Here is a 27,859-nt window from a genome sequence, read left to right on the forward strand (position 1 = left end):
CAATTTTGTGAGAAAGTGAATTCTTGTGCTAATTTCATAACTAGGGGGTGGCAATATCATCCAAACCCGATGGATAACCATCCACCCGATCCAAATATATGGATGAAAACCCGAACTTAAGCGGATGACGGATGAATGATGGATGGATCGGGTCGGATACGGATGATGATACATCCAACCCATCACCCGACCCATCCATCCACCCGTTAAATTTATATATAAAAAAATAAAAATAAATATTTTTTTTAATAATTTAATGTCTATTGTAGTGTTATGAATTGACATTTGTTTTAATTTAGTTAAAAGGAACAAGTATTAGAAAGATGTATCAAAGTTTTAATAAAATTGATCACTTTTTTTGTCAAATCTTGATTTTAATTATGAAAATGAAAAGTTATATTTATATATTTATTTCACCCGAGTTATCACCCGATTCATCCATGGATGACGGATGGATCGGATGTGGATGAAAAAAAATTAGGTGATGGATGGGTCGGGTGATGGATGGATCGTTGGTGGATGGAGGCGGATGAAGCATCACCCGACCCACCTCCGATCCATTGCTATCTCTATCCATAACCGGAATCCGAGCCACAACCAATAGTAGCCCCGCACAACCGGAGACCAAATTAAGCACAAATAAAATCTTGTCTTTTGAAGGAGTACGAATAACCTTGTCTTTCGAAGGAGATCGAAAAAACCTTGTCTTTCGAAGGAGAGAAACCCTTTATTTTGAGGGAGATATTATTGTAACCTAAAACAAAAGGCTTAAAAGTAAATAAAGATTGGGGCTTTCCACCGGTGAAATCCGATGGAAGCCCCTTTAAAATTGACAATGGAGACTAGGTTTAAGAGAGAGAATCTTATCAAAAAAAAAAATTTAGGAGAGAGAAGAGAGAAAAGTAGGCCTCTCAACTATTGGTTATTGGTTATCGAAATTAAGAAAAAAGGGTGGCGAATCCAAGAAGAAAGAGTAGGATGGCCGAGGGAAGTGTCTTTGTAGTTAGAGACATGAAATCAAAAGCTCTACAAACAAGAGCTTACAGACACACCACTTCCAACCAAAATTCTTTTTCTATTACATAAACAATGCACTTTTTTTTTTTTTTTTTCTTTTTTAATTAATGTGTCATATCTTGATGGTTGAGCCATCTACTTACTTACCAATGCTACTCCCCTTTCTAAATTCATCTCTTACTTTAAACCAATTGGCTAAACGACAATTTCCCACCTCCCTAAATCATTATTCCCTATTATTCTCTTTATTTCAGCTTGGCTTTGTCTTTTACCGCTCAATATTATTACTCCTTCCATCACTTGTGATAAAACCTATTGTTAATACGGATACAAGAAAGATAATACGGTAGAAATCAACAAACAAGAATATAAATTTTATATTTGGTTCAGTAGTTAGACCCTGTTCTTTTGAGCTTCTGCGCAACAAAGCAGGTGTAACATGCAAGAGAAGAGTTTGTAGTGATATTGAAAAAGTAAAGATTAAGTTGCTAGGTTAATCTCTAAAGGAGTTTATATAGTACTCCTACTTCAAAACCATAATAGGCTCCAAAACAGAAAACCATACAAGAATATGTTTTCTAGTTATTAAAAGCATATTCTAACATACACTTTTAATTTTTAAAATAAAAGTTTCATTCCTCGGTTAGATAATTAAAGTCTATCATTCACTTACTATTTCTCTTAAAGTGGATAAAACTTCATATAACTCCGCTTCACAAATATTAAAATAGTACCATTACCTTTAAATTATATTCAACTTTTAATTTTGTTAATAATATCTCAGCATAACTCAAATATTAAAGCTATATGCTCAAAAAGATAAAACGAGCTTCTATTTTCAGATATTCATCTTTGCCTAATTTAATTATTCTCGTTTAAAATCATACAAGTATTAGGCTATTCTAAGAATATAAACTACTATTAAGTGGCAAGTTCTACTACAATTAATCATTTTTTTTTTTAAAAAAATAATAATATATGATGATGTATGTCTCTATTTAAAACAGTAATTTATATCTACTAATTCTATAGATCAAAGTTGGACATTGTCTTTTACTCTCGATCACCCACATTGTAGAAAGTAGATACACTTTCTGTTGTGTACTTTAGTCAAAATTTACATGTTGCTATGTTGTACACAAAACAAGTGGTCGTTTGGTCATTCATAGAGAGTTGCATTACATTTAGACAGGGAATTATAGAAATGGTTGAATTATAAAGCTTAATTGCAAGCAAACCATGTAAATATATTTTGTCAATAACCGAATAACTTATAACTTTATAGGAATTTGTGATGCAGTCTGAGCCTCATCACCTCTAAATTGAAAAAACTAAAACAAAATCCTATCATTAACAAAAACTAAATAATACTTCATCAAAGTTAGGACTTTTGATTGTTTACGTCACTTGACATAGTGTTAAAGTCAGCGTGATAGAAAAGTCGTCATGAATGAGATTAACTTATTAATTTCATATACTACCTCCGATTTTTATTATTTGTAACTTTAGGGTATTATTTGTGAAATATAAAATATTCTAAAGTTGCAAATAATAAAAATCAGAGGTAGTACTCCGTAATATTTTTGAGAAGAGAAGGTCAGATTTAATATATACCGCATTAATATATCAACTTTAAAAAGCTCTCACATAAAAGGATGTAATGACTATAAAACCATTAATCCAAAACTTCAACAATCCTATCTAAAATATTACAATTAAAAAAGAAAAAGAAAAAGTATATGACACAAAAAGAATAAAACTAAACAAGAAAGAATAAAAGTTAGGATTAAAATATACACCAACTTTCACCCCCCAAGTACAACCTCTTGGTGGGTAGCAAGTGCAAGGCTTTGGCAGTCGCGCAACTCTGAAAGCACACAAACATACACACACACTCACACTCACACTCACACTCACACTCACACTCACACTCACACTAGGCTATTATTTTTGTGTAGTCCTAAATTGTACTTGCATTGTTGTATATTTATATTATTACTCAAAAGAATACCACGCCAAAAACCCATACTCTGAATTCCTCCCAAGTCCCACCCATCTTTCTATCTATCTATCCCATTTACCCAAACCCCCACATGCTCCCCCTTCCATTTCCCAATTCACCTTCTTCATCATCATCTCCACCACCACCATTATTATCTTTTCTCATTACTCATTACTCTTACCTTCTATCAGTATAAACAAACATACAACGTCGTATCCATCTATCTATCTATTTATCTGTCTATACTATATCGTGTTATGTTAGCTAGCTAGAGGTAGCTAGTAACTAACTAACTGCGACGATTTGGGTTACCATTGAGAATTTCCTTGCTGGTGTTGAAAATTAAAATACACGACCATGATCACTCTATTGGATTTCTACCATGTAATGACGGCCATGGTGCCGCTTTACGTGGCTATGATCCTCGCTTACGGTTCGGTTAAGTGGTGGAAAATCTTTAGTCCCGATCAATGTTCGGGTATTAATAGATTTGTAGCGTTGTTCGCGGTTCCACTTCTTTCGTTCCATTTCATTTCGAGTAATAACCCGTACACGATGAACCTAAGGTTCATCGCGGCGGATACTCTTCAAAAAGTGATCGTCCTGACCGCGCTTGCGATCTGGAGTAGGGTAAGCAAGCGCGGTTCACTCGAGTGGACGATCACGTTATTTTCATTGTCAACGCTTCCAAACACACTTGTTATGGGTATCCCTTTATTAAAAGGAATGTACGGGGATTTTTCGGGTAGTCTTATGGTACAAATTGTTGTGTTACAATGTATCATTTGGTACACGTTAATGTTGTTCATGTTCGAATATCGAGCAGCTAGGATGCTGATATCCGAACAGTTTCCGGACTCTGCCGCCTCCATCGTGTCGATCCATGTCGACTCCGATGTCGTCTCATTAGACGGGCGGCAGGTCCTTGAGACCGAGGCCGAAATAAAAGAAGATGGAAAGTTACACGTGACCGTGCGCAGGTCTAACGCGTCACGGTCCGATATTTTCTCTAGAAGGTCACACGGGTTTTCTTCGACGACTCCTAGGCCGTCGAATTTAACCAATGCCGAAATTTACTCCTTACAATCGTCTAGGAACCCGACACCGCGAGGGTCGAGTTTTAATCACACCGATTTCTACTCAATGACCGGTGGTGGTGGTGGAAGGAGGTCAAACTTTGGTGCAGGAGATGTTTACGAGTTAGGTTTGACCACCTCTAGGGGTCCCACTCCAAGACCTTCTAACTTCGAGGAAGATAATGGGGGTAATAGTAACAGGCCTCAGCAGCCGAAGTACACACAATATCCCGCGCCTAATCCAGGGATGTTTTCTCCTACTAAGAAGGATAATAGTAGTACTGGAATAGCTAAAACCAATAGTATTACGAACACGATAACAACCACGAGTACAAATACTAATACTAATAGTAACGCGGCCGCGAAGAAGACTAAGGGTGGAGATGAAGCTGGGAAGGATCTTCATATGTTTGTATGGAGTGCTGGTAATTCCCCTGTATCGGATGTATTTGGTGGGCATGATCATTATGGTGTTGCAGCTGATCAGTCTATTAAGGAAGTTCGGATGAATGTGTCTCCTAGTAAAGGTAATTACTTATCACTCTCTACATCTTTCGTTGTCACGTTATTAGTTTAAATGAACTTTAACATGTGACTATTAATTTTGTATAGAGAATGTATTCATGTTGCAATGTTTACTACTACCTCCATTACAGGTTATGTGCAACGATTTGACATAAAATAGAGAGGAAAAATGTCTAATCGTTACACATAACCTGTAACGAAAGGTAGTATTATTGTTAACGTTTTTTATTTTCACTACCTTGCTTGATTAGATATTTTTTTGAAATTAATATTTTTTTTTGTTAATCACTTGTAAGATAATGTTGCCACTCCGATAATGTCCCTACCCAATATATTGACCCATCTTTCATTGGATTCATCAATGTCGCATGCATATTTTGAATCTTGTAAATGATACTCACTCCAAAATATTGCAAGGGAAAATAAAAAGATAATTTGGAAAATGGAGTTTTTTGAGGTGGGAATAATGATATGGTATGAATGACTAGAGCAATTATAATATAAAGACAATTTTTATTCATTGTTGAAATGAAAATAGAACTTTAATTATCAAAAGTATTTGGTGTAGCAAATTAAAATTCACTTCCTTTTTACTTTAGTTATCATTGGAACTAGTTTTACATGGATAGTTATTTTGAGTAAAGAATACTCATTGGAAAAGTGTTTTGAATTCTAAAAGTTAATTCTACACATAACACATCAAGTTTTTTTAATAAAAAATAAAGTATGGAGTATAATATATTGTGAATAACTAAATAAATCATAATTAATCTTTTTATTTTAAGATACGGAGTATGTCTATGTATTTTTAAGGTAGGTATGTGCTCATCGTATACCTACAAGGCTACACAAATTAATAATAAAAGTAATAAAAGATACAAATCCGTAAATGTTTAATATTTCGTATAACCGTTGGACACGTACAATTATTTGTCGTAATATGAATATTTTAAGCTACTTTGTGATTGACAAGTTAAAACGTTTATTCAATTCTTGTCTTATTATTGTATACTGTATTATTATTGTCATTTAATACTACTACTATTTTAATTTGTAGAAAATATTAATTAATTAGTTAAATATATTGTTAATGGCCAATATAGTGGAGGGTGGAAGAGATAATAATCAAGAAGAATTCATGAATGGAGATGAATTTAGCTTTGGAAATAGAGGAATAGAAGGAGAAATGAAAGAGCATGCGAAAGTGGATGATGGAAAGCCCAAAACTTTACCACCAGCTAGTGTTATGACAAGACTCATACTCATCATGGTTTGGAGGAAACTTATTAGAAATCCCAACACTTATTCAAGTTTAATTGGCCTTACTTGGTCTTTGGTCTCCTTCAGGTAACTTTTTCTTTTACTTGTATTCAATAGTATTTGTAACTTCAATTCACTTTAATTTGCATAATGAATTTATTGCCTTGGATATAAGTGTTTGGATCAACATTCTTGTTTCTAGTCACACGCGGGTTGTGGTTGTTATTTGAACAAAAGTCGTTATGATCTCGTGCTTGTAATCCACTATTGTCATCGTTATTTATTACTCACTCCTTATCAAACATGCGTTATTTCTTAAAGTTATTAACTATGCAATAATGCAACGTTACCTTTTAAAGTTGCAATTAGAATTTCACTTTCAATCATAAACTTATTGTTGTGGATAAGTGCTATATTGGTCATGCACGGGGTTTTTACATGAACAAAAGTGATGTCCTTTTAATGTAAATTCATTACTGTTATTGTCATTTATTACTGATGTCTGTCTATCAAACACGCGTTATTACTTAAAGTTAATCACTTAACGTAACGCTACTCGCTAGCTCTAACACATAAGTAGGTTTGTTATATGTGTATATGGCGGTGTGACATAAGAATTCATTACTGTTATTGTCATTTATTACTGTCTGTCTATCAAATGCGCGTTATTGCTTAAAGTTAATCACTTAACGTAACGTTACTCGTTCTAACACATATGTAGGTTTGTTATATGTGTGTATATGGCGGTGTGATATAAGTATATTCATTACTGTTAATGTTATTTATTACTGTCTGTCTATCAAACGCGCGTTATTGCTTAAACTTAATCATAACGTAACTCGATTTGACACATATGTGGGTTTGTTACATGTATGTTTATGGTGGTGTGATATAGGTATCACGTAGAGATGCCGGCCATAATAGCAAAGTCGATATCGATATTGTCGGATGCAGGGCTTGGCATGGCCATGTTCAGTCTAGGTCAGTCACAACATTTCTTAGTTTTGTGTTTCTCTTTCTCTACTTTATGCTTTTCAGATCAGGAAACATGCGCTCTTCTCTTTTTCTCTTTACTTTTATTGTCAAAAGTTGTTAACCAGCAAGTATTAGCCAACTGATCTTAATGCAAGTGTATGTCATCAATATAACTATTTTTCCTAGTGCTTGTAATCATGTCTTACCGTGGGCCTTTTCATTATTAGAATATTTTCCCTATATAATACTTATTGGAATCATGTAATTGGGCATCATCATACTTTGGAAATCTTAGAGTACATTTTATATATACTTATCTATATATATATATATATATATATATATATATATATATATATATATATATAGGACTTAATTAAATGAAGAGCAAAGTCTTATGTAGACTTGTAGAGTTTATTTATTTATTCACTTTATCCCTTAATATATACACAAGTTAGCTGATATGCATTTACAAAGCATATAGGAGGGCAAAAATATAAATTTGACAAGCTTCTGGAAAAAAAGTGACTCTACCGTGGTACATTATAATGGACCATTATGCATGTATTGTATAATATACCATTAAAGTATAAGTTATCTTAATAGTACTATTATACATGCAGTGGTATTTTTTACCCTCCTATAAGTTGAATATTTTCCCTAAAATACTTATCACCTGTTACCTGTCACTTTCTGAGCTAACTAGTGTATGAGAAATGCTAGTTTATATTTAGTAAAGTAATTACTTATTTTCTATACCACAAAGCATTTAAAAGGAGTGTATGTTTGAATTGAATACATTTGTTTGAAACTAATTAATACTCACTTGTACCAAGTATAAACAATATGAATCAATTAAGTTTATTTACACGTACAATTGATAGATATGACAAATAAATTTGAACAAAATCAGTATTAAATTACATGAATTTTCATAACGATAGAATATGCATATTTTTTAGAAAAGATCAGTTATGATTAATTAAGTTAATTAAAATTAAGATATTAATTTTGTGGGTGATTAAAAATGAAATACAGGATTGTTCATGGCATTGCAACCAAGGATAATAGCATGTGGAAATTCGGTAGCAACATTTTCAATGGCAGTACGATTCCTAACTGGCCCAGCTGTCATGGCTGCTGCTTCCATTGTTGTTGGCCTTCGTGGTGTTCTTTTACACGTTGCCATCGTCCAGGTCACTACTTCTCACTTTTATCCCACCTTTTTTTTAATCAACCTTTTTATGATTTTATTCTATGAAATTAATTTGAAATTATACTTCATATTATCCTTACTTTCGTTTAGGGTATGTATCAATGTATGTGCCTTGAAATTAAACTGATACCTCCTCCTTTAAGTAATACTCTTTTCGTCTTAATTTAATCAGATAATTAGACTTAGTTTTTAACAAATTAAATAACCCTCTTTTACTCTTAAAAATTAGGTTTAACAACAAAAAATTGGATCACTTCATTATCTCCTATCTCATTTACTTTTTAATAAGTGAGCAAACTCAGGTTAGTATATATTCAACTCAATACATGATTCATTAATGCCATAAAAATAGACCTGTGTTACCCAAGTAAGAGGCTAAAACTTGAGATTGAACCATTTACATACCTAAGCGAACTTTTATTAATAAATCAATTGGTGACAGGTGAAATAACTTTTGATTCATTTTAGTTATATCTCTTATATTCTCCTATTTTACAAGTACTTTATCAAATTCGTTAGTACATCTTCTAACCCTAATCAAAAGACGTTATTGAATATAAATCTCATGTCTTTTTTGGTTTAATATTGTTGAACAAAACACAGGCAGCACTCCCACAAGGAATAGTTCCCTTTGTATTCGCCAAGGAGTACAATGTTCATCCTGATATTCTTAGCACAGGGTAATTACAAGCATCTCTAATAGATATTAATTATCTTTATGCTCAAATTTTCTTAATTAATTATCTAAATTAGTTTATTAACTTTTATCTAATTTCTATGCAGCGTCATATTTGGAATGCTAATCGCGCTACCAATCACACTCCTCTACTACATTTTGTTGGGTCTATAGACTTTGTTTTAATTTGTTGTATGTAAACTTCAAGACTAAGTGGTTAATTAATTCTAGGGATAAGGGGGAGTAAGTAAGAGGTTGATTTTATGAGTTTTTTTCTTTGCAAAAAATTATGTAAAATTATGCTTGTAGTCCATTTATTTATAGATAAAATGAATCCTGAAAATTTTAGTTTATACTAACTCTTTTCACCTTTAGCTATTAGCTCCTCAACAGGTTCATCATAACATATACGAGATCATAATGAAAGAGATTTATTATATGTGTAAAAGGATGACTCATGCATGGTGTATTCTATTAATCAGATTTGATGAGATTACTTAAATTATGTAAATTTAACCAAACTTAGCTAAACATGTTATTAAAAGTTATTTTAGTTGTAAAATAAACATGATGAGCAAATCTTATAGGAACTTATTCTCATAAACTTAACTAATCTAAAGTTATTGATTATGTATACACTTATATTCCTTGAAATAAATAAATTGCGAAATTAAGTTCTACACAACATGTACTCCATGATCAAAATTTTATTTCAAGGATTTTAAAAATAATTTCTAACACCCCGGCCCATAATCAAATTACAAAAATATTTAAGAAATTCAATTTAATTAGATGTGGACAAGGGCTACAAGGCATACCCATTGAACACGATCATAAGATTTGCTCATATCAATGTTAGTGGATCATCTCAACCATGGTTGAGACCCAGGAATATTATTTATACTTTATCACTCTCCCTCACATGAAAGACCCTTTAGGCTTGAAATGTGGATGTAGCACAGGCCCTCCCATACTTGACGCGAATTAATTTAACTTGAAGGAGGGGTGGATGAGATTTGAGCCTGCGACCTCTATGTCACATTGGCTCTGATACCATATTAGTTAAACATCTCAACCAAAATCTTAAGCTGATGGTTGAGACACAAGAATATATTTTATACTCTAACCAAAAACCTATCAATCAACTATTATGACGACCTTGTAATTCTTTCCTTTTTTTTTTTTTTTTTTTTACTTGGCTAATATTTTTTCTAAGCTTTATTGGGCTAGGAAGACGTTATCTTGTTGTTTTGCATAGGAGATGAACGAGGCCAGTTTGAAAGAGCTTAAAAGCTCCACAAGTACTTGGTCACTTAGTGAAGCCTCTTGGTGATGCATTGAATACAATTTCGTAGACGACATTATTGCAAATGCTTATATATGGGCCTAAAATAGATCTAGTGTCTCCATACTATCCTAGGAGACTTAACTTTGAAATCAAGACAATGCCCTTTTTTAATTTTCCTCTTTAAGAATTATGAAGTTCTATATTTATATCTATATATATCTATACATTTCACACATGTAAATGTAATGGTGTCAATTCAAGCATCTAGGTCGGGTTGATTCAAAACCCTATATATATGTAGGTAGTGTATGCTTTAAATTTCTAAATTATGCATACACCAAATAATTTAAAAAAGAAAATAACTATTATAGACAATTGAAGTACTTTAGATGGACATTATTCTATCGTCCTTGTTGCCTAATACTCTAATAGGCTAATACAATAGAGATCATGGACCATAACACGTATATTGAGTCATTGACACGTTCATTATAGAGACCAAATCTTTCCACTTGTTACATAAAGTCGTTTTTAAGAGCTTGAATTTTGTTCCGGTTGCACCCCTCTAGCAAAATTAAAGGAACATATGGTTCATGTATCTCTATTAATATTCCGATCCATTTGATTTTTTGCTTCTTCAAGCAAATATAGAGCCAAATTCACCAAATATTCGTTTTTATCTATTTAAAAATTATAATACCACGTAAAAAAATATTTCCTTTCTATAATCTTACATAGTTCTTTGTACGTGATTCCTTTAGGTCTTTATTGAAGGCATCTCACCTTCCCAATTTTTTTTTCTCCAAGGCTAATTTTCTTATAGTTTCTCAAGTTAGTTCAATTTTGCGAGCATTTTCTAATAATTATGCACCGCCCATTTCTTTATTTTGAATGGTCGCTTTCCCTCCTTTTCTTTTATTGTTGAAAGATCTCCCCTCTATGTACTTTTTCTGTCGAAACATATTCGTAATACTTTGTCTTTTATGCTCATTAATTGATGTGTAATTTTAACCACTAATATATCTAATTATATATGTATGTAAACTTGTAAGAAAAATATTACCTATGACTAATTATATGTATGTATATTTGTCGCACTAGCTACTTTGATAATTTAAGTTAACCACAATTTTTTAAAAGATTAATTGATAATTGATGACTTCAAATTTTATTAGATGGTGTTCTGTAGTTGTAGCAAGTAAGTTGGGATAAATAGCTTAATTAAAAAGTGATACAATAAGTAATTAATTTAATACGGAAAAGTAGTAAAAATGTGGTCAAAATTTATTTATATACAAAATGAGCAAAATTTGTTTAGAAAGAGTACGTGTTGCAATTATTTAGAAATGGAAGAAGTGCTGATTATGTTTCAATTATATATGGAATATATCTCTGAAAGGGACTTTTTTTATTTTTTAAAAAGTAATTTATGTTATTTATCCATATGTCTTAAATTTGTCATTAACTCTTCCCTTCCACTTGTTAAATATTCCTTATTTGTTTTGTTTAGTTGTTTTCATTTCTCATGAAGTTAAACTTCTACGTACTATTTAGATGGATAAAATGAAATCATGAAAGAGACATTTAATATAAATAAATAAGACTCATATAGTCATATACAAGTAGAAAACAAAGAATAAATTCATAGTGAACTATTAACTAAATTCCAAATATAAAGTTAAAAAGCTCTATAATGATTATTTATATATTATATGTACATGTATTCTACCAATTAATTATAAAAAATGTTATCAACATGGAATAATATTAACCTAACAACATATTTTCTATATGATTAGTAAATACGCGTTACCATGGAATCAAATTTGCGTATATAAATACTACCTGCATATAATTCTATCATCCAACAACGAACATATAAACAATTTCAACTAAATTAAACTCGAAAACATTGTCATGTCGTCTCCATCATTTCCTCCTCATATTGCAAGGGAGGGCATCATATTGATGAAGCAATTGGACGAGAAGAGAGAGCGAACATCGAGGGTCGCTCGACCGCAAACTCGGCCACAAATCCATGTATATCGTCCGCCAATGGAGAGAACTATTGATAGTGAGCAAGCAGCTAGATTATTTGGTGGAGTGATGATTTGTGAACATTATCATGCTAAGAAAGGAAAGAAATCCTCCTTTGGAAGTAGGGCTTATTACTAAAAATATGTAGTGTATGTAAATTTTATGTAATGCATGAATATATGTCAACTAGTTGAAGAATTTCCCTAGTACCATATTTAAGTTGTACTAAGTGGTGGTTGTAGTTCAAGGCATCTTGTAATAATAAGTTTGTCAATCTCATCTTTATAATATAAATAGGTATTGCTACTAAATACTAATCTAGTAATCTATGCGTGCAAGAGTTGTAATGCAATGATTGCATCTATATGATATTTTCAAAAAATATAATATTAAATTTAGCTTTAAATTTAATTAAGAGGAATAAATTTAAATGTGCAATGTCAACAATCCAAAAATAAATAATAAACCTCAATTATTGCCATTGTCCTAATTTAAATGCGCAATGTCAACAATAAAAAAATATATACATTGATACTTGTTTTCTATTTGTGTCCCATCTTATACGGGGTATGTTTTTTTTTTTTTGGGTGCAAACGAAGGGTAAAGCCCTGAGATACGAGGTATATATGTATTGATCTTAAAACTTATCACTCCTTAATTCATGTATAGCAATAACTTGCATTGCATTACCCACTATATTATTTAGAATGCTTAATTAACCTTAGCTTTAATTGATTGAAAATATGTGTATAATTTTCTCATTTTATTTCCCAAACAATGAACTATAATATTTACTTTTCTTTTTCGTTGGTTTTAGAAAGAATTACAAATTTTACTTTATCCCTATGTTAGCATGGAATATGGATACATAATCCTACCTCCGTTAATGGTTATCTGCAACTTTCCCATTAACGGAGGTAGTAGTTTACTCATACATATTGTCATCCATGTTAAATTGTTACATGTATTGAAAGATATAATCTCTACTTCTCTAGTCGCCTTTCTTACTTTTTACACTCAAATAAAATCTATACAAATTAAAGCAAGTTGAATTTTCGAATATACGGAGGAATTTATATCTTATCAAATTAAATTGGTCGGCTTGACTGAATGACATTTGTAGCTTAATCAACAAGTTGATCCCATATCATCGGTCTTGCAGATCGAATTTTCTCATAAATATTCTTCTTCAATAATTCAGTTTGGTTAAGAAAGAATCCTTCTTAAACTTTTAGCCCACCCAAACTAAAGTAGATTGAGACCTCTTGAATACAATCCTCATCTATCATACATGTGAGATAACTTCGAGTAATTATGTAAAAATAGCCTGTCGTTAGTATTAGCTAGAGCGTCCTCCTTATTAATGCCAACCAACTTAATTTGCTGATAAAGTTTTCGAGGTTGGATCCAAATATTTGGCACCAGAGCTTGAATATATATATATATAAATATATATATATATATATATATATATATATATATATATAGCTAGAGCGTCCTCCTTATTAATGCCAACCAACTTAATTAGCTGATAAAGTTTTCGAGGTTGGATCCAAATATTTGGCACCAGAGCTTGAATATATATATATATATATATATATATATAGAGCGTCCTCCTTATTAATGCCAACCACTTAATTAGCTGATAAAGTTTTCGAGATTGGATCCAAATATTTGGCACCAGAGCTTGAATATATATATATATATATATATATATATATATATATATAACAAACCGATTTTACTATATACCAATCTTCTATATATTATACTAAAAGACAAGCGCCTCAATGTGAGGATGACAAATGTCACTCTCATTGGCTTGTCTTATGTATAAAATATATCTATATAATTACTGTTTACCTATTCAAGCATAGTTATTTTTGTTCAACTTTAAACAATAAAAGCAAGTTTATATACATGCATAAGATATTCATGATTTCCTAACATAAATATTGATTTAATTTTTAATAATAAAATATATACTTTCCAATATTATATATAATCCATAACGTCTTTCCAATCTTTATTTGTAGTCAATTTAAAGAATAATAACTAATTTGAAACAATATGATTAAAGTGTCATAATTAATTAAGGAAACAAATATTTCGTATTTTGAAAGGATAATATTGTTTTTTTTTTTGAAAATTAAATAAAATCAATAGAATTTAGTTTGACGTCAATTATGAAATCAATACAAACATTTTTTTTAAAAAAAATCAGATGTACAATAAAATATTGTGCACCTATTATAAAAGCTACCCTGTAATGAATGAAAGTTATTTATGCTTTATTGGTAAAAGTTACCCAAAATAGTCTATAAATTATCCTCAACTCAATGCAAGTTATCAGATGAATACAAAAGTTTTATTTTGATAAAAATACAAAATAGTGTAAAAATTACTTTTATCGTTTTTTGTACTCCTTGACAAATACTGAATGCTGAGCCGAAATGTTGTCTTGGAAAAAAAAATATAATCTTGAACATAAATTTAATTTTAATCGGCTTTTCATTTTCTATACAATGCCTTTTACAATGACTTTTGTTTACATAAAAAAAAATTGAACCAAAAACCAATCTAAACAAGAAGAATAAAAGTTAAATTGAATTAGACATTTAAATAGATATAAAATGTATTATAACTATTACTCGTGTTTAAAATTGTAATATTCGTATTAAGTATTAACAATGCTATTACTTATGAATTTTTTTTAGAAAAACTAACATTTTGATTTAAAAATTGTGCATTGCTCATGTACTATACTAGATATTCAACAATCATGTTCAATAATTTATGTTGTTTTATACATAGTAATACTTTTGACTATAATTTAGACTTTCAAATCAACATTTTATAATAAAAAAATATACATGTCATTTTTATTACACCTAAACATTATATAATAAGTCATATTGTTTAAGTTCTAATTATATTACTGAAATGTAGGTATGATACTATTTTCATGTACTTTACATTCTATGTAATTAAGTATAGTATGAAAGTTAATATATTTTGTGTAAAATAGTATGTGTATAATATTTTTTATAACATAAAAAGTATATGTATATAATATACTATTTTATAACATGGGTCCTCCATACCAAGTGTACAGGTTGTTGGTGTAGTGGTGATTGAGACTACACTTGGTAGGAAGGACCCGTATTCGATCCCCTGCAACAACAATCGGGAGGGGAGTGGAACCTAACAATCCAGAACTGATCCTCCACTACTAAAAGTTAAGGTTTTTGCGACCGCCTCTAACGGTCGCAGAAAATAGCAAAAACGGTCGTAAAGGGGTGGTCGTTATTTACTTGGTCGCAAAAAAAAATTATTACGACTGTTTGACGATCGCAGATTTTTTGCGACCGTTTTTATTAATTTCAACGACCGCAAGGAAAACGGTCGTAAATATAAACAATTGCGACTGGTCAAAGCAGCGGTCGCAATTTTGGAAATTAGCGACCGCTTTTAGCCATCGCTAAAATTAAAAAAAAAACAAAAAAAAAAGAAAATTCACCCCCATCCCTACTCTTCACAACCACGCCCCCACCACCCAAGCCAACTCCACCACTGCCTCTTCCCAGCCAACCACCTTTACACACCAACCACCTTTACCCACCAACCAAAAACCTCGAAAACACCACCCAATCACCTCGACAATCCTAACCAGCCACCACGAAAATGAAACCCAAAAAAAAACCCAGCAAAAATCAACCCAAAACACAGATAAAATCAAACCAAAAAAAAAACCAAATTGAAATCAAACAAAATCAAACATAAAACCAATAAGAACAAAATATTCAAACATAAAAATCAAACAAAATTAACCAAATTGAAATGAACGAAAATAAAACTCAAAAATAACAAAAACCAAACAAACTAGCAAAAATTAGCCCAAACACGGATAAAATCAAACCCAAAAAAAAAAACAAAAAAATCCAAACAAAAATTCAACGGAAAATAAAAAAAACAGCAAAATTCGAATGAATAACACATGGAAATTCGAATTAATAAAAGTAATAAACCACAAAATCGAAAATAAAACAATTATCAAACCAAAATCAACAAAAAAATCAAACCCGAAAAGAAATTAACAATAATCAACCCAAAATTCGCAACGAAAATCAAACATACTTTGTAATATTAACAAAAATCAAACAAAAAAATCGCCCAAAAAATAAACCCCAAAAAAATAAACCCACAACAATTAAACCAACAAATTCGAACAAAAATTCCAACAAAAATGAAATAAAACCCTCATAAATCGAAAACAAACATAAATTAAACCCACCTTTGTCAATATTTTTTCCTCTAATGTTTCATATGGTCGAATTCGACCACAAAACTCCAGATCTGGAATTTTTATTGTCGAATTTGACCATTAACACCATAATTCGTTTGTTTCTCGTTGAATAAGGATTCTTTATTGCCTAAACGGAGGGACGAGCAGAAGAAGAAGAGGAAAGAGATCGGGGAGAAGAGGAAAGAGAAGGGGAAAGGTTAGGGAAAGAAGAAGAGAAAAGAGGAGAGAGGCGTGAAAATGAGGGGCGGCTGTTAGGGTTAGTAAATTAGGGTTGAGGTGAGATGGGTGAGTATTTATACCCGAATTTTTTTTATTAAAAAAAAAACTTTTTACGACCGTCTTTGACGGTCGCAAATTATGACATTTACGACCGTCTATTTGACGGTCGCAGATTATGAATTTTACGACCGTCTTTGACGGTCGCAGATTATGACATTTACGACCGTCTCTTGGACGGTCGCAGATTATGCCATTTACGACCGTCTATGACAGTCGCAGATTATGACATTTACGACCATCTCTTGGACGGTCCTAGATTATGTCATTTACGACCATCTTTGACGGTCGCAAACGATTTATTTTAATTTAGAAAAAATTTTAATTGTTAAAACATCCTAGCGACCGTCTTAAAAGCTGAAAACGGTCGCAAATTTGCGACCGTTGTCAAAGCAGTCGTAATATTGCGACCGCATAAAAAGCGGTCGCAAATTTCATATTTTGCGACCGTTTTTTCAGACGGTCGTAGAAAAACGGTCGCAATTTAGCCGAATTTTAGTAGTGCTCGAATCTGGATTAGCCCAAAGGGTGAACCGGATAGAACACAAAAAAAAAAATGATCGAGCAACTCAATGCATATATATGACGGGAATTAACTTATCATTTATCTATCTTATACAAAACTCCAAAGTCTATATTTTTTTTTTTCAAAATATAATAATAACATTTGTAAATTTTTGTTAATATGAAAGATATAAACCTATCAAAATTTATATATAGTTCAATTGTTTAATAACTTATATCAAATGCATAATTTTATTAAAATTATTTGCATGTAGTCATTAAATGTGTTGGATGTTGTGTAGCTATGCAATGTTCAAAACTTTAGTTGAGCTACTTTGATTTAGTGATTGTACGGTAAAAAGATATTGACTTCGATCTTGAAATATAATAGTCTAATAAATTCTAAATAGAAAAATTAAAACAAAAGGAAATGAAAATAATAAATGGCTTTAAATATTGAAATAAACATAACCTTTTAAATCAATTTAGCGAATTCAAGAGACAATTTTAAGGCTTTTAAAATTAAATGGGAGAAATATATGTAAAAGAACAATTTTAGAGATATAAATGTTCATGCACTATTATAAGAATTTTATTAACCTTTTTATAATTAAGGTAGTGATAAATCTTAGTATATACTCCGTATATTTTATTTATATAAATCCATACCTATATACGAAGTATTTGTGTTGTATAGTATATTTAATCAGATGTTGGTTATATGACTATTATATACTACCTCCGTTTCTTTTTAGTTGACAAGTATTCTTTTTTAGGAGGTTTTTTTTAGTTGACACGTTCCTTTTGGGGTTACTTTTTTACCTTACATTTACGAGCTATCCCACTTGTTTTTTCATTCTCTCTCACTTTCTCTCCTCCCCTTAATATATGTGCCTAAATCAAACGCGTCAACTAAATAGAAACGGAGGAAGTAATATACAGTTTTTGGCACAATGCTTAACTTAGGAAAATATATGTACTTGTAGGTCAAATATAGGGTTATTATATTATTGTGTCTATAGATTTGGTGAGTGCGTGACGGGTAAATAAAACATGTATATATTAGATTGATTGTAGCTACTGATGCGAATGGTATGATAAGATAATTTAAGTTTTTTTGTCAACGGGAGATATAAATGAATTAGTCCACTTCTCTTATGTAGTTAAATCTTTTAAATTTTTTATTTAATTTTTACAAGCACTTCTCTTATATAGTTATGTGGAGTATTATTCAATTATTTTTCAATTATTAAAATAATAACATTATAAAAAATTAAAAGAAATTCAAATAACATAAAATACTATTCAAATAACGTTCCTTTAATTTTTTTGTTATTGACCATCAGTAACCAAGTCCTTTATTAGTGATTGAATTACCTTTGTTTTTATTTTTCCTACGGGTTTAATAATTTGATTTATAAACTGTGCATCGTACGGGCACTATGCTAGTTAAGTACTAAATTCAATAAATTTAATAATTCCTTCATAGATAAATCCGTGGAACATTAAATTCAAACAATATAGTTTCATTAAAACTAATAGCACAAACATACACGGATAGTTTAAAAATAAAGGGTGAAAACAACCAATGTTTTGATAAAAAAATAGTGTTGGTTCAATTTTGGCCTTTAGAACCTTGGATTTTATTTGTCCTACAGGGAAGGGAAAGAATGGCAGCTGCGAATTATTAATTTAAATTTATCACTAATAAATTGAACAAAAAAGAACTAGCACTAATTCGTATCATAAAAAGAAAATTTTTATTTTATTTTTACAATATTAAAGATGTAAAGCTTAGCTTTGGTATCATTTGCAAAGAATGTAAGATAGTGAGAAGCTAGCAACAAGATATTAGACGAGTATAAAATCTTTCATTAATCAATGATTAATTCTATAAATATATCGATCTAATCTTCTTAGTGGTAGTGGCAACGGCAACCAATGGTGCACTAATCCAATACTTGATGAAATAGAATAACGAGATTACATTTTACAATGCATCTTAATTAAAAGATCTGTATTCTCTCCCTTTCTCTTAAACAAACACTTTTTTTTAAGGACTCCTAAACAAACACTTCAACACAAATGATTAAGGTACTAAAATCTTGAAGCTCAATTAATTAAGGACTTTAAGGTTAGGTGTAGATTCGTTGTTAATTAAACTCATATACTTCACTATCAAAATATATATAGAGAATATTTATGTAGAATGTGAACCTATTAATAATTTTCTATCCAAAAAGCTTACTAGCAAACCAAAATCACTAGAAAATATTCTAGCGTAAAGGTGCATCCGTTACTTTACTAGGCAGCGTTAAGGCTGTGAGGGTCTTGTGCCAACACGGGAACACATACATGACATGCTCCTTTACGCATGGTTAAAGACTTAAAGGTCTCCAAATGCGAGACCGGTCTTATGTGCAGCTGATCTGCTCGTTTAGGCATATTTTTGCACTTATGCGCGCATGTATAGCAATTGTTATACACAAGGGCTAATGGGCTATGCACTTATTAAAAAAATAATAATAATAAGAATAAACCCGCATAAAGCTCATCATTTAACTTAACTATTCAGTTTTACAGCAGCCGTTTGAAAAATGACGACTATATTTTATTTAAGGATATATAATATGATTGGTTCATTTTTTCACGTGAATTAGTCTGATAATATCTACAATGTAAATGTTATTTTTGAAAATTTTAATCCAATATTAAATAAATATTTTTTTTTTTGAAAAACTATAAAATACGAATAAACATTACTTAAATGATATAAATAAGTATATAAATTGTTATCATACGGAGTATATTGTACCACTGTTCTTATAATGAATATAAATAGTATTACTAAAATAACCTATATACTAGTAGCATAAAATACATTTATAATAGTATATTAAAAATATCAATGTAGTGATAAAAAATTACAAAATTATGTAAATTTACCCGTAACCCTCCTATATGCATCCCAAATAAATAGCAGCTATGCTCCTAATGGTAATATATATAGTGCAATATATGCGTTGAGAGCACGTATTCTAGAAAGAACTCTCTCTCCCCACCATCCCCCTCCCCATTGAGTAGTCCTTTTCTTTTCTTTAGACTTCTATATATATTCTATTTAGATAAGAGAGAGATTCTTCTTAAAAACATTAGACACTCAATAATTGAGCATCAATAAAGGAAAAAGTGAATTTAAAACTAACTAGATTCCCAATTAAAAGGTTTTTAAAAGACTACAAGTATATGAATTGCATAATGGCAATTAACATAAAAAAATCAACGTGAGGAATATAATTAAGCTTCAACCACTATTTCTAGCCTATATATATGCCTAGCATTATAGTTAGCCTACCATCCAAAAACATATACATTTATTCACTTCTCTAATTTCAAGTGCTAAAACACATTGCAACTTAAATTAGATCATATGGCTTCTTATTCTTCCCTTCCCCATCACATTGCCAAGGATGCCTTCATGTTGTTAGAGCAATTCGACGAAAAGAGAGGGCAAAGACCGAGAAGGGCTCAAGCTCAAACTCAAACTCAAAATCGACCACAAAATTATGGTCATCGTCCCCCAAAGGAGAGAGTTATTGATAGTGCGCAAGCTGCTAGGTTATTTGGTGGAGTGATGATATCGGAACATTATGTCAAGAAACCATCATACGGAAGGGCTTATTGAAAACTAGCTACTTATGCAGTATGTATTATAATGTTATGCATGTAAATTAATTAACTAGTTTATCTAAAGAAGTACCCTAGTATATATCCAAGTTGTACTAAGTGGTATGTGTAGACGTGTAGCACGTAGTTGTCTAATTAAACAAAATCCAATCCTAATGTAAGTTTTTCAAGTCAAATAATGTTATTATATGGGTACATTTTATATGTGTGCAAGTGTGTTCTTATATATCCATGAATGTTTCGAGACTAAGTAGAAACTTCTTTTTCATTTTAATCACACGGTGTTTATCAGTCACGTGTTTAGCATTAAAATGGGGTGATAGAAACATAACAACATACAAGCAAGATTAAGGAAAATATAATTGAGTAATTGATAGTTTAAATAAAGATTTAAAAGACGAGTAATTTGGTATGTACGTGACCTTAGCTTATCAATTTCAGGATTTCAGATTTTGTCAAATGGATCAAGCAATAAAAAAGAAAAAATCTAATAATAAACGTTAATACACTACCTGTATCTAAGTACATGATTGAGGGTTTAAGAGGAAAAATTAATTTTTTTTTTTTTTTTTTTTTTTACCTAAACTAAGTTAATACGAAGAAATACATTAGTTTTGTTTAAGCTCAGAGTTTGGAGAAAAAAGGCCTGAAATTTAAGCTACTCCCTTCGTGTTCTAATAAGTGTTGTTTTAATAAGTGTTACAGTTAGACTAAACACACATGTCAAGACACTACTTTGACCATTAATTTATCTAATCATATGTTAATAAAGTTATACGAAAATTGATATTGTGAAAGTAAACTTATATCGAATCCAACCATGTATTGTACAATAACATTTGTTTTTTTATATATTACTAAATTAATCAAGTCAAATTAAACTCAATATGTGAATAGTGAAAAAAGTTAAAGTGTAACACTTATTAAAACATGGAGGGGGTATCATTGTGGCCATTTTACAACTAAGAGCAATTTCATTATACTGGTTGTATATATAGGCTTGCTAGCATTTTTTAAAAGTCTTTTGCTATTATTTTGACCCTTAGAGTTAAAATATACAATTTGTTTGTGACAAATATTTACACAATACTGTATAGCATTAATAATTAATAAAATTAAATTTTAAAAAACTAATTAGTGGAGCTCATTTTAATAATAAGCTAATAGCTAAGTAAATTTTTTGTATCCAGCCTGTGTAGATTACTCGAGTTACTCGGTTAGGGCCGGGGTTACTCGAGTTTCGCGGTCAGGGGTTACTCGAGTTACTTGGCCAAGGGTTACTCGAGTTGTCGGGATTACTCAAGTTACTCGATTAGGGGTTACTGGAGTTGTCGGAGTTACTCAAGTTACTCGGTCAAGGGTTACTCGAGTTGTCGGGACTACTCAAGTCACTCGGTCAGGGGTTACTTGAGTTACTCCTGACCGAGTAACCCCTCAAGTAAACCTGACCAAGTAACCCCTCGAGTAATCCATGATAGAACCCCTCGAATGACCCTTGAACGAGTAACCCCTTACTGAACCCTCAAGTAATAGCAGACCGAACTCCTTAAGTAAACCCTGACCGAACTCCTTAAATAACCCCTAACCGAGTAAGTCGAATAACCCCTAACCGAATAACTCGAGTAACCCATGACCGAGTAACCTCTCGAATAACCCCTAACCATGTAACACCTCTAGTCACCCTTGTCCAAACCCCTCAAATAACCCCTGACCGAGTAGCTCAAGTAACCCCTGACTGAATAACTCAAAAAACCTCTAACAAATAACTCGAGTAACCCCTGCCACACGGTGTGACCTACTGCATCAAAAAAATTTCATTGCGATACAAAATAACCACCAAAGAAAATTAACTTGAAATCTGACATGGCATGAAAAAAGCTAATTTGGCAATTAGTTTAGCTTAGCTTGCCTTTGGAGATCTTCTTAGTTCTAGAACTAATACTTCGTTAGGGGGCATTGATTCCTCAGATCTTACAAATGTAAATTGAAAATTATTTTCATTTTGAAATTTACTTGTCATAATAGGCCCAACCCATGATAAGTGGGGAAGATAAGGAGATCCTAACTTACTAGAAAAAGTTCTTCCTATGGAGAAACAAAGAGTCGATCTCAATGCCCAACTATAAAGTTGGACCAAGCATATTGATTTGTTCATCTGGACGCATAGGGTTTATGTATATGACATGCAAATAGTAGGGCAATATGGGGTTCAGTGGTATATTTTCACTCTTTAAATGGTACAGTGGTACATTTTTGTATACTATTATGATGTATAATGTACCATTAAATTAAAGTATAATTAAGTTATTTGAATAATATTTTTTGTGTACTATTATGCATGTAGTGGTACTTTTTGCCATCATATTTTCTACCCTTAAATTCTCATTATTTACAAATCCTCTTCGCATGTCTAATACATAGGGCCTATGCACCTAGAGTTTTCCGATTTATTGTACTTATATACAATTACTAACTAGTAACTTCGTAAAAAAAAATTAATTAATTAATAAAAAAAAGGAAAAAAAAAAAAAAACCCTTCATACCCTCTATAAATTTTTGGTGCAACTAAACAAGGTTAAAAAAATTAAATCATGAAACAAGTAACCAAAAAAAAAAGTCAACTGATGATGTTTGATAGCAACCAACAAAAGAAACATCCGAAATATTTAACATTAAAAAAACATATCAGCCAAAAAAACGAATATCAGCCTACACAAAAAAATATATATATATTAGCCAACAAATGGAATATATCATCCAAAAAAAAAACATGTAAGCCAACAAATGAAACATATCAGCCAACAAGTGAAATTTATCAGCCAAACCAGTCGTATGCAAATTTGTTTGTGGCAGTCCGCTCCCAATACCTTCGCTATTACAAATAGGGATAAGGGCAATATAAACTATGTGCTCAGTCATCATAAGACCAAAACTTCATAGGTCAGCAATATTTATAAATTTTATAAACCTATATATAAAGATATTTTAGTGATCAATTAGTTGCCCATTACAACAAGCAGATGTATCAACTGGGTAACCGGTTGAGTTGTGTGAGGTCAAATTAGATCTACTATCTCCGTTACAGGTTATGTGCAACGGTTTGACATAAAGTAGAGAGAAAAAATGTCTAATCGTTGCACATAACCTGTAACGGAGATAGTATTATAAATTTACCTAATGTTAATTTATTGTGTACATTCAACTTGAGATTTTAATCTAATTTTGTTTGATTAAGGTCGATTTGATTAGTTTTTTACACTTTTAGTTTTTTTTTTTTTTTTTTTTTTTTTTTTTTAATTTTTTTTTATTTTTTTTACAAGCTAGTTTTTAACATCTTTATTCTCATGCAAGTGTGAAACTTCTGTACGTTACTGCACTAATTGATGAAAAAGAAGGAAAGTCCAAATACGCATAAATAGAGACCCCAAAAAGTGGATTTAAAAAATAGCACTAGATGCCTTTTCTATGTATTACATATTTACTGAAAATATTTACATGTGTTTTTCCTAAAAAATGATTACCAGTCACTGCAGTACATGTGTTTTATTAAGTACATTACTTTAGCTAAATGATTGATGATGAATACCTTATTTGACCGTACAATGATTATAGATACCCATATTATTCGGATCTGATTAGTCGCATATTAACCCTCGTTTCAAGAGATCATCCCTATTATTTGTGGCTCTCTAAATTAAAAAAAAAATAATAATAATAAAATAAATAAATAAATAAATGTGTTTAGAGAGTATTACTCGAGCTCACATCTTAACTTCTTGATAGTTGAAAACCCAAGTGCCCAAATAGATTATTTGGAGGTAAAAGAGAGCCTTAAAACCCAATAATGCAAAAAATATTACATCTCAAATTTTTCTTTAATACTCTGTCTATTAAACTAATTGATCATTTACATAAATACGTAAATCAAGACCTTATAATTCAAGTTAATCAGTTTAAAAGTCATTTTATACTTCAAGTTATTAACCGGTTTAAATGTTATATAAATGTGACATTTATATAACTCAATATTTATGTTAATAAATTAAAACCAATAGAAACAATCTATATTAGCTCGTTTATATAAGTTACCTTACATATTTTAAGATGGATCTCATACAATTTAATAAATCGGATTCTTTCTTGAGCAATAAATATTGATTATATATTATACTGTGGAATTAGAGTCGGTTTAAGGTTTTTTTTTTTTTTTTTTAACTAATCGTTCTTAGCATTCCCTACTATTTTTTGCAGTCGATAATCCCACTAAGGACTTGTTCTCTTAAACTTAATTTCAGTTCAAGTTTAGTTCATTTAGGTTCCTAATTTCCTTTTCTCATAAACAATTCAGTTCAATTCAATTCAGCTCAGCTCACTTCAACAAATCAGAACAGACTCTAATTTTGCAGTGACTTTTTTTTTTTTTTTTTTAACTATTTCTTATAATGTTTTTCCTATATCCATATTTTTATCCCTATCTCATATAGGTACTCATGAGAGTTATGAACATACGCCCAAGAATTTCTGTTTAAGTAGTCATACATGGACGGCTTGACTGTCATATACATGTAGCTTAATTAATCAACAAGCTTATCCCATCTGTCTGTAAGAATATATCATTCAGACAGGTTTCCCATATTCTTCATTCAATTCATACATGCACTTTGAATGAGAAAGTTTAAGACGTGAATATTATCACTGCCTAACTCAAATTAAAAAAAAAAAAAAAAAAACATAGAGTATATAAATAATTGGCTTTTACTGTTACATGAGCGTAGAATCTGATCTGACTAATTTGGCCGATTTAAGGTCAGTCAAGCTAACTTTAAAATTTCATCTTAAGTTTAAAGACAAGAACAAACACTTGGTATCAAAGTATTTATCACTTTTATCAATCAACACCATAAATAAAAAAAAAAAAAAAAAAGTACATATTTCTTGTGACCTTTGTAGTTAAATAATTTCACACGCTATAAAACTATTTAATATGACGTATTTTGGAATCTTATAATTTGTCATCAACACAAATACATTATTAATCACAAAATCCTAAAGGTCGGCCAGGCATAATTGGAGTTACTTTGTTAGTGTTATAGGGATTACTCAGCTAGTATTGTAGGGGTTATTTCATTGGTGTTATAGGGGATTACTCGATCATTATTACAGAAATTACTTCATCAATCAGTATATTATAAAGATTACTTTGTTTTTTAACAAGCGGACAGCCAACCAACATGGTGTTAATTAATGTTTAAAAAAGAATATTGTAGTTCACATAAGGTTTGTACATAAATAATTTGACACGCTATAACACTATAGTCAGTGTTAATATGATGACGTAGTTTGGAATCTTATATTTTCGTCATTGATGACAGTCAGAATATTTCTCTTTAGCTTATTGTAAATCTCTGTTGACCAAAAATATTAGAGATTTCGCAATTTGAATCTTTATCTCTCGTTAGTACTAATCACTATATATATCCTAATATTAAATAATTAAAATAAGGCCCTGTTCTTTTGAGTTTCTAGGCAGAGCAGAGCAGATTTCAGCAAAGCAAAGCAGAGCAGAGCAGAGCAGATTTCAGCCGAGCCGAGCAGAGCAGATTTTATTATTATTATTATTATTATTATCATCATCATCATCATCATCATCATCATTAAATATTAATTATTATTATTAAATATTAATTATTATTATTATTTTTTTGAAAGAAATATTTATTATTATTATTATTATTATTATTATTATTATTATTATTATTACTACTACTACTACTAATATTATCACATTATTATTATAATCATTAAATTTTTAAAGTTAAATATTAATTATTATTATTATATTAATTATAATTATTAAATATTATTTAATTATTATTATTATTAAAAATTAATAATTAGTATTATATTTAAATATTAGTTATTATCTTAATATTAACTGCTATTATAAAAATCAATTATTGTTATTATAATTAATATTATTAGTTATAAGTATTATTATTACTATTAGTATAATTACTATTATTATTATTATTATTATTAAATATTAATAATTATTTTTTAATAATAATAATAATAACAATTATTATTAATAAATATTAAATAATATAATTAATATTTAATATTTAATATTTATTATTGTTATCTATTATTATTTATTTATTATTATTATTAAATATTATTTATTAATTATTATTATAATTATTTAATATTAAGTATTAATTTTAAGTAGAGCAGAGCAGATTGAAGTAGAGCAGAGCAGATTTCAGCAAAGCAGAGCATAGCAGAGCAGAGCAAAGCAGATTTCAGCACAGCAAATCAGTGCAGAGCAGAGCAAAGCAGCTCTAAAGAACGGGGCCTAAGATTATTTAAGTTAATTAACTAATTAATTATCATAGTTTATCGACTATCAAGGGCCGTGCTCCAAATGATCTCGATGGAAGGTTCCCTTCTATTTGTATGTAAATTAGGAAAAATTTAGAAATTATAGGGTTGGATCAAATTGGGTTTGGTAACTTGGTTGGTTACTTGATTTATTAATACTTTATTTGTGTAAACTAAATACCCGTTAATCAAGACGATATTTGTGCTTTTGAAATCTTATTTTACCAGTAGTAGTCACTAGTACCTTATTTGTGTGAACTAAACAACTATAAAAGTATATATATATATATATATATATATATATATATATATATATATATATATATATATATATATATATATATATATATATATATATATATATATATATATATATATATATATAAAAAAAAAATTACTTTAATCTTATAATAGATATATGCTATGCAAGTGTACATACAATATTCAATTTTCAAAAGAGTGTATAATCATTAACCTATATTATTCAAAAGTTGTTACCAAATACGCCATAATATCCTCGTTATCTACTTATCTATCCATTTTGATAATCCAAGTTAATCATAAATAGTTCACTAAATGCAAAACGGGATAGGGGTACTATTATCATGTATATATGCATATTCATGCACTGTA

At 30.3% G+C, this 27,859-nt stretch overlaps 1 protein-coding gene across 1 annotated transcript; it reads left to right on the top strand.

Annotated features, from left to right (window-relative positions):
• Nucleotides 1-2,536: 2,536 nt before the first annotated feature.
• Nucleotides 2,537-9,100, top strand: LOC110693613 (probable auxin efflux carrier component 1c). The gene is made up of 6 exons (XM_021870753.1): nucleotides 2,537-4,622; nucleotides 5,724-5,967; nucleotides 6,776-6,861; nucleotides 7,894-8,051; nucleotides 8,675-8,751; nucleotides 8,855-9,100. Exons 1-6 carry the CDS (start codon nucleotides 3,377-3,379, stop codon nucleotides 8,919-8,921), a joined length of 1,878 nt encoding a protein of 625 aa, XP_021726445.1. The 5' UTR covers nucleotides 2,537-3,376; the 3' UTR covers nucleotides 8,922-9,100.
• Nucleotides 9,101-27,859: the final 18,759 nt, after the last annotated feature.

Source organism: Chenopodium quinoa, unplaced genomic scaffold (genome assembly GCF_001683475.1).
Source record: "Chenopodium quinoa cultivar QQ74 unplaced genomic scaffold, ASM168347v1, whole genome shotgun sequence".
In the NCBI taxonomy this organism is placed as follows: domain Eukaryota; kingdom Viridiplantae; phylum Streptophyta; class Magnoliopsida; order Caryophyllales; family Amaranthaceae; genus Chenopodium; species Chenopodium quinoa.